This window comes from Clarias gariepinus, chromosome 6, assembly GCF_024256425.1.
Source record: "Clarias gariepinus isolate MV-2021 ecotype Netherlands chromosome 6, CGAR_prim_01v2, whole genome shotgun sequence".
Classification (NCBI taxonomy): domain Eukaryota; kingdom Metazoa; phylum Chordata; class Actinopteri; order Siluriformes; family Clariidae; genus Clarias; species Clarias gariepinus.
The window spans coordinates 27,967,307-27,976,167 of NC_071105.1; the positions used below are offsets into that span (position 1 = coordinate 27,967,307).

Genomic DNA, 8,861 nt, shown 5'->3' on the forward strand with positions numbered 1-8,861 from the left:
ACATATGCAATAATCGGTTGATGTTGAGATGTGTCCACTACTTATGCTCTGTTAGGAATTCATAAATGTTTTTGTTTTTCCCTTTTTCTTTGCCGAACAAAAAAAACTTCATAATTTGACAAAATGACTAATGCATATTCTTGCAATCTTCAGACTGCCTTCCCACCATAGCAAAAATAACACAAAGTCTCTAGAACTATGTATGCTCTCTTTTATGACATCTCGTGTTTTAAACCTTGATCCATTTATTTGATTTAAAGATAAAAAATATATATATTAAAATGCTTGCCAAAAATACACGAGAGTGTTCATTAGAGTTAGGGTAATTAATTGACTTAATCATGTCATTTATGAAAATGTAATATGTATATACCATATAAATAACCTGAAGCATATTGATTTTCTCTCTCTCTCTGTCTTCCTTCAATCTTACTTACCATGTGTTAGCTCTTTTTCTTTTTTCTGGACAATACTTTACTTTAATACTCTGGCTTCTATACAGGAGAAGCCACCTCTTTATTTGTCTCTTCCATATTTAAACCTAAAATGTATGTGTGTTTTGTCTCTGGCACTATACATTGATACCACTGGTGGATTTTTTGTATGGTTTGTACCGTGTCATGACGGCAGGGGAAAAGATGTGGGTTAAGAAACATAGACACAAAAGAAACTTTCTTGCCCTCATATGCTAGGAGAGAGTGGGTAAACCGCAGGCCAGCGGACATTTCCTCCTTTTCCCTACCAGCACCCCTTCTGAAAACATCCTGAGAGAAGTGTACATGTAGCATGGTCAGACATAAAATGTGCTGTGTTAACTTTTCTGAATGCTAGTGCTGAGGTTTTCACCCCTGGCTGAGTATGTTTATGTATACACCATGAGTTTTACCTTGGCGATCTAAAATGGGTGTGCTTAACTTTGAAACAGCTTGGAAACCAGGCTGTTTCTCAGAAAATTGTTGTTCCTTTCAAAGTGTAGGTTGGCTGTTGGATGTCATAAATGAAGACCATGTGGGTGTTTGCAGAATACCGTTACTAACAGTCCATAACCTTCATATAACACCGGAGATGGAATAGGAATGAGAAAACAAGAAGTTGCTTATCTAGCAGAAACCCTTTTAGTATAATGGAAGCAGTGTTTTTATTATTTATTTTCATGATATTGTTTGTTTGCTCTATTGAGATCCTCATGATGATAATGAGATTGTAACCATAAAATATTTTTTATTGTAACAGGCTAAATATTTAAATAATCTTAAAATAATTACAAGAAAGCACAGTATACATTTACATTATACATTTTGTTAAAGATTAAAGCAACATTATAATGCTACCTGAAGGGAACTGACATAAAGCTTTATGTTTAGTATTAGTTACGCAGTATTAAATGCATAGTGCATGCAGCTTGGGAAACTTTTTCACCAGTAAAACGCAGTGCACATTTTCTGTTTCAAAATAGAAACTGTACTAGAGAGGAGAGTGCCTGCCAAATATCAAAACCTTAATGCAGCTGTGGGTATCTAATTATTTCTACAACAGAGTTTGATAATTATTTCCCTAATACAGCTATTAGATTAATGGTGTCATAAACTAATGTGCCTAGATTGCTGCAAATAATTTTCTATGTGAATTAGAGTGGATATGCTGACAGAATTCATAAAATATGGTGTCAAGTTAAATAGTGTTAAAACATTTATAGGGTTTATGAGTGCCCCTGTTATGGAACACTATATTATACTATAATTTAACAAAAAAAATGCTGTCTTGAGTGTGAGTAGGATATATTGACTGGAGTTAAGCCTGCAATGTTGAAGTAATGGGGCTGAATTCATCTTGGTTGTATGTATTTTAATCATATGCAACTGAAAGGAAACGAGGAAGGTCAGAGTGAGTATGTGTGTGTGTGTACTGAAATAACATGACATTTGTTAAATCAGAGGCTTATAATCAGGGCAGAGTGAGTGGTATAGGAGGTTGAATAAGAATTCAGGATTAGAGTATATAATTTAAATTACTTATCTGCCTTTTTGTGATCTATAAAACATGTAGGTTATATTGCTTGAAAAAATGTATATCAAGAATAACACATTTAATAGATTTATATAAAGGGATATTGTATTCACATCTGGCCTTTACCCATCTAAATATTCTGAATGCTCTTTAACAGAAATGGCCCAAATTAAGATTTACTTCTTAGTACTTTTTAGGCAGCATGGGTTCCTTAAGCAAATAGAGAAAATTTTATTAAAAGACTTCATTGAGAGCATTCTTAATAATTCTTAAAATTATCAGATTCAAGGGCAATTATTGAACTTAAATGAGGCTAGAGACCATGACATCACCAAGTGATTAAAGTGGCTAAAAGCTGGCACCAACACACACAGGTTTGTGAGATTTGAGCACATACAGTACCAACCTATCTACCTACCTACCTAAGCTAGCTGGATATAGATGCAGATATATAGATATACAGACACCAACCAAACATTAAATTCACCTGCCTAATATTGTGCAGGTACCTTTTTTTGCTGCCATAATGGCTCCTACCCATTGATGCATTGACCAGACCTATGAGTGTGTGCTGTGGGATCTGGCACCAAAACATCCTAGCAGCAGATCCTTTAACCCTGTAAACTGTAAAGTGTGGCCTCCATTGATCAGACTTGTTTGTTCAGCACATCCTACAGATGCATGATCAAATTGATATCTTTGGAGGTCAACACCCTGAACTCTTTGTCAACGTTCTCAAACCATTCCTAATGAATTGCAGTGTTGTAGGGCATTATTCCGTTAAAATAAACTGCTGCCCTTATGAAATACATGCCATTGGTCTGCTGCAATATGTAGGTTGCAAGCTTGCCTTCTTTTCATACTGCATCCTTGTGGAATCTCTTCTCCAGGGAAGGGACACGCAGGCACCCACCAGACCAGTCCACCTGTTTCCATTGCTCCATGGTCCACTTCTGCTTTTACATGGCCATTTAGGAGCTTTCGGTAGTGGACAGGGGTTAGCATAGGCAGCCACACAACTTCATATACACCAACTTTCTGTCTTAGTAACCATTAACCTTTTCAGCAGGTTGTGCTTCAGCTTGTGTGTGTGTGTGCGTGCGTGCGTGTGTGAGCTAGAAGTGGATGAATAAGAGAGAAAAAAGAAAATGTGCCAGAGTGGACGGGAGAGATATGAAAGAAAAAAAACAGGAGGAAAAGAAATAATGGGCAGTGGGTGGGAGTAATAAAACGAGAGAGGGAAGAGGGAAGGTAAGGTTGGATAGTAACAAAAAGGGTGGAGAGAGAGAGAGGGAGAGAGAGAACCGCAACATTCTGTCCAGTTGAAGAAAGTTGTAGTAAGTGTGCGCTCGCGAGGAAAGTGCCCAGGACAGATGCCCACCTGCGTGATGGAGCGCAACTCCACGTGCAAGCAATTCGCCCCACTATGGTCCTGCAGGGCGACAATCACAACTTTCTAATAGTAACCTGCCTCAAAGCCAGCCATGTGAGCATGCACCTTTGCGTCCAAGGGGTCTTTCATGGTCGCGGAACGCTCGCCCTCGCGCCTTTCTCCTTCGTCGGAACCCAGACGAAACTCCGAAGATGAATGCCCTCACTCTGTCCTTCGGTTGCTGTGCGCTTTTGTGCTTGCACTTGGTAACGCAAGCCCTGGGCTTTGACCCAAAATCGAGGCGAACGTCCTCAGCAACGAATGGCGCCACCGAGATCTCGCGCATCCGCGCGTCCAAAGCGATGCACCCGCACCGGCCAGCGCACGCGCCCTCAGGGCTCACCGCACGCGCCAGCGGAGCAAAAGCCGCGCACGCGCCCTCAGGGCTCACCGCACGCGCCAGCGGAGCAAAAGCCGCGCTCGCGGCGCATCAACGAGCCTCGGCAAAAAGAAGCGTGAAGATAAAGGGCAAAGTGGATGAGAGAGAGACACCGAGACAACCGGTTGTCATACCACATGATTACATGCTGTCTCTTTACTGGTCTCTGTCCACTGGGCAGAGAAACCGGAGCGCAATGCACGAGGTGGCCATTGCTAACACCATCACGAGCTTCGTGGACAAAGGACAAGGTACTGGTTATAACTAGTATATTATTGTTGTTATTATTATTGTTATTGTTTTTGTTGGTGTTGTTGTTAGTAGTAGTCGTGGTTACGCAGTCCAGCATAACTCAACTAAGCATAAAGTAGTTAATAAATTGGCATAAAACAGTACAATACATATAGATTTATATTTAGGTCACTCATGAGCAAGCAGAGGTGGCGGAAGCATATAAAAATGAAATCACAAAGAAGGGTCACATTAGGCAGCATACAGCTTAAAAGAGAGATAACATCTCTATTCATGTCCTTATGCTGCTGATTTAAAAGAGTTAAGCTGCAATCAGAGTATACACAGAGACGTGCACAGATCCTAGGTGTAAAACTAGAGGAGTTCTGTAATACAGATACTGTTCATATGCACAAGAGCTGGGCTATGTTGAAATGGTTATATGGCTGATTTCTGGCCCTGGTGTTGACCACAATTGTCTGACTGAATTTCAGTGAAACACCAGATCTTAACTTGAAAAGGAATCCCACATATGCCATAATAATAATAATAATAATAATAATAATAATAATGGTATTCATGTTATGGATAATCAGGATATAATACATGTAATTTTTTTTTTATATTTCTTATTATAATTATACATGTCTTTGGTTTGCTTTCTTTGGAATTCCAGCATATGTATTTTCACTGCAGTAATATTCATCTGTGACACACATTTTGGTGTTACTGTTATAGTTTAAGGTTTGGCATTAATCAGAACTCAGACAGAAAATTATAAACTAATACAAGTCTTGTTCTCATAATTAGTGTAAGTGGCTCTCTAAACTTCATTTTATAAAAAGCATGGTTGCTATTATTCTTTCAGGTTTCAGCAGGCATCTGACAGGTTAATACATGGCAAGTCATTAAAATCTGACCAAGTAAAAGCTATATGCATTTTTTTTTAGCATTTTATGCATCCTTAACAGGGGGCAGTATTTATGATTTCATATAATAAAACCAAACATACCTTTAATTAGATTAGAGGCCTATACAGTAGTAGTTTGTAAACAATTTGACCAACAAATGTCAAATCAAAGTGTCACTTTCTTGCTTTCAATTATTTAAATTTTAATGAAATTTAAAATGTTTACAGTAACTTAACTTGCTAGGTTGCTCAGACTTGAGAAGATTGTTCAAGCATGAATGCAAACATTTGATGAAGGCCAATGCATGAAACACAATAAACATGAGCCTATAGATTGGTTACTTTAGCACATTTAGCCCTTGGCCTATGTACAATTTTAACACACACACACACACCTACACACACACACTCTTAGATTATAGTTCCATTCGCAAATTTGCACTGAAATTTGCACAGCTGTGTGGTTGAAGCAAATAGGACAAATCATGGCTTGTTTATACGAGTGGCATTACAGAGGAAGTAGAAATGGATGGTATTTTCATTTCTTAATATTATTTTTAAAGTAAATACACAGAGGACTTTAGTTTTGGGGTTTTTACATTTAATGTGTCAACTTCATCTTGACATTGCCCTTGTTTAATGTTTTACTTCTGTGTTTTTTGTAGATGAGAATGTGCCCCTGTTAAGGCGCCAGAGGTATTACTTTAACATTAGCTCCCTGGACAAGGAAGGACTGCTGGGAGCTGAATTACGCATTCTTCGAAAGCCCTTCATTGATCCTCTTAGAATCTCTGCCACAGAGGGCAGAACCTCTCTTCGGCTTTACACATGTGCCACAAATAACCAGGGGGCTATGCTGCTCCACTCACAGCCCATAGATGATCGCAGCATCACAAAATGGGAGGTTTTTGACATTTGGAAACTATTTAAGAGTTTCAGAAAAACTGTTCATCTTTGTTTTGAGTTGGAGGCAATGGATCGGGGCCGTCCCTTGGACCTCAGATCATTAGGTTTGGATCGCTCAGGCCGGCAAAACAAGGAAAAGGCCTTTTTTGTGGTCTTTAGCCACACAAAAAGGCATGGTCTCTTTTATAACGAAATCAAGGCACGCTCAGGCCATGACAACAAAACTGTCTATGAGTACCTGTTTACACAGCGCAGGATGCGGCGAGCACCACTATCACGTGTCAAGAAGCCAAGCAGAAGTCCAAAGACACGGTGCACTCGCAAGCAGCTGCATGTTAACTTTAAGGAGATGGGCTGGGATGACTGGATCATTGCACCCTTGGAGTATGAGGCTTTCCACTGTGATGGAGTCTGCGATTTTCCCATCCGCTCACATCTGGAGCCCACCAATCATGCTATTATCCAGACACTCATGAACTCCATGGATTCTAACTTGACACCACCCACTTGCTGTGTACCAACCAGGCTTAGTCCTATCAGTATCCTCTACATTGACTCAGCTAATAATGTTGTTTACAAGCAATATGAGGACATGGTGGTAGAAAGCTGTGGCTGTAGATAAAAAAAAAAATACAAGAAGACAATGATATTGCATTCTGGGGCTTTCTCTGTGGCATCAGTATCTTCTCTCACTGCAGATCTTCAAACTACTGTTAGACTTGTTGGGTTCAAGCATATAATTTCGGTCACATTCTCCTATTTGTTATTCTTGTTATTATTTCTCCTATTGATTGCAGTACACAGACAGTACACAACTTTTCTAAGATCAGTTAAACCTACTTATAAGGATAAGTCCATACTGGTGATTTCAATGCTTGAAAAATCTCCATTTCACGACAGAATTTCTTGTATCTGTTTCATGACCCAAGTAAATATTCAAATATTTAATTGCTCACACACTAACCTAAACTTGTAGATCACCTTCAATAAAAAATAAATGAATATAAATCCCCAGACTCAATTTAATATCATATATTATCTGCTTACTACCTCTAGAAAAAGCCTGAGATTAAGCCATGTAATTCAAAGTTCTTAACTTATCCTGAGAATGTTCCCTGTATTTATATTTAAGCCGGTTGCTTCATTTTCATTTCTGGGCAATCCATTTAGTCAATAATTACTTACTGTAGTAATGTTCCTCCAACCCTTTCTGAACGTTTTTGTAGGGTGGCAGGGCACAATACTCTGCAAAGATGCCACTGCACAGTACTCAGATCCTATAGGTGCACTACACCAGTTTTTTAGACCCTGCAAACTATGCAAGGCTCCACCCCCTTGTGTTAAAACTCAAAGTGTTAAAGTTGAGAATTTTGGGAAGAAAATAAAGTATAACTATCTTTAACAGTAATTAGGTCAGCACAGGTTTTCTGCTCTCTAGGTTTGATGTCAATAAATAATACTAAAATTAATCTGTTAATTTGCAGGGCATTTCTCCTTAGTTTGTCTTTCTTGCTAACCTAGTTTACCAAGTGCTTATCTTGGTCTGTTTATGTTTTGCTTGTTTCCCAGCCATTGCCAGGGCTGTGACTATATCAAAGAAAAGTAAGTAAAATACAACTACTTATCGCATATTTTAATTGCAAACTGGTAATGGTATTTATAAACTGTACCTCAGAAAAGATAACCAAATTGCACTCATTTATGCACTTATTAGGGCATGTTATTTTGAAACTTGTGATTTCCAGCAGCAACGTCAGTGGAAACGAGTTCAGACAATATATGGGGTGATGGCACTAAACATAGGGGCACTCATTTTCAAAACTACTATCTAGTATTTTAATCATGGTCTGTGTACAACTAGTAGGACTACTACGAGATGGAAAACCATAGATTGAAACTGACTACCGATTGAATATTGAATTTAAAATGTTAATTAACCGAGCACCCATGGCAACATGGAACTATTACCCATGATGTATTCAGTTTAAAAGTGTGTAAAAAGGAATCTGGGGGAATCTGTTTGAATGGGACTTTAAACTGAGCCCCAGGGAGGTCAGTACCGGCCCTTAGAATACCATTCACTGAAATATACCAAATACCAAAACCCAAGGTTTCTTAGCAGAGCATATCCTAGAGCACCGCCTCTTCCAGTTTGCTGTTTTCCCATAGTACATCCTCTCTTTCCCAGGTAAACAACGCACCCTCACTGGACCCGCCACATCATTCTTGTAACTACCAGCATGGGTACTCTGACCAATGTGTGGCTCTGCAGCTTTATGCACAGCAAGTTGCAAGCTGTGTTCTCTTAGTTCTGGTACTCCTTGTAATTTTTTTCAGCAATTTTTTCTTTTGTTTCTTTTCTGTGGCATCGGTCAGACTGATTAACCTTTGCTCCCCAAGTGCATGATTGAGGCTTGAGAAACTGTAACCTGTTTGGGTTGTCCTTTCTTGGATCACTTTTGTTAGGTACTAACCACTCCATACCTATAACTCTCCACAAAACCTGCCATTTTGGAGATGCTCTGACCCAGTCATTTGGCCATTATAATTTGCTCCAATAGATTTGCCCATAAATCTTTATGCCTGCCCATTTGTCCTGCTTCTAACACATTGTTTTTATGAATTGTCTGTTCACTTGCTATAATCCATAAATAAATGTATAAATGAATTAATGTTATGCATATAAACTCTTAGTGGTTTTAATGTTTTATATATACATGTTTGATTCCCACCTTGAGTCTGTGTGCATGGAGTTTGCATGCCATTTTTTCTCTGGGTACTCCGGTTTCCTCCCACAGTTCAAGCACTTGCAGATTAGGCTAATTGGCATTCCCAAACTGCCTGTAGTCTGTGAATGAGTGTGTTAGTATATTAATTTGCCCTGCGACAGACAGACTGGCACCCTGTCTATGGTGTACCCTTCCTCGTGCCTTAGATATCTTGGCATAGGCTCCAGGTGCCCCTTGACCCTGTATACAGGATAAAGCAGCTTCAGA

The 8,861-nt window shown here is 39.1% G+C and overlaps 1 protein-coding gene across 1 annotated transcript; it reads left to right on the plus strand.

Annotated features, from left to right (window-relative positions):
• The first annotated feature begins 3,292 nt into the window (after positions 1-3,292).
• gdf5 (growth differentiation factor 5) lies at positions 3,293-7,277 on the plus strand. Its single transcript, XM_053498973.1, has 2 exons — positions 3,293-4,069; positions 5,625-7,277. The coding sequence occupies exons 1-2, from the start codon at positions 3,592-3,594 to the stop codon at positions 6,485-6,487; spliced, it is 1,341 nt and encodes a 446-aa protein (XP_053354948.1). The 5' UTR covers positions 3,293-3,591; the 3' UTR covers positions 6,488-7,277.
• Positions 7,278-8,861: the final 1,584 nt, after the last annotated feature.

Bases quoted from the DNA above. Each gene is read 5' to 3' on its own strand.
- gdf5 (XM_053498973.1), top strand. From the start codon at position 3,592: ATGAATGCCCTCACTCTGTCCTTCGGTTGCTGTGCGCTTTTGTGCTTG. The intron at 4,070-5,624 runs GTACTGGTTATA...TGTTTTTTGTAG, and splicing joins CTTCGTGGACAAAGGACAAG to ATGAGAATGTGCCCCTGTTA.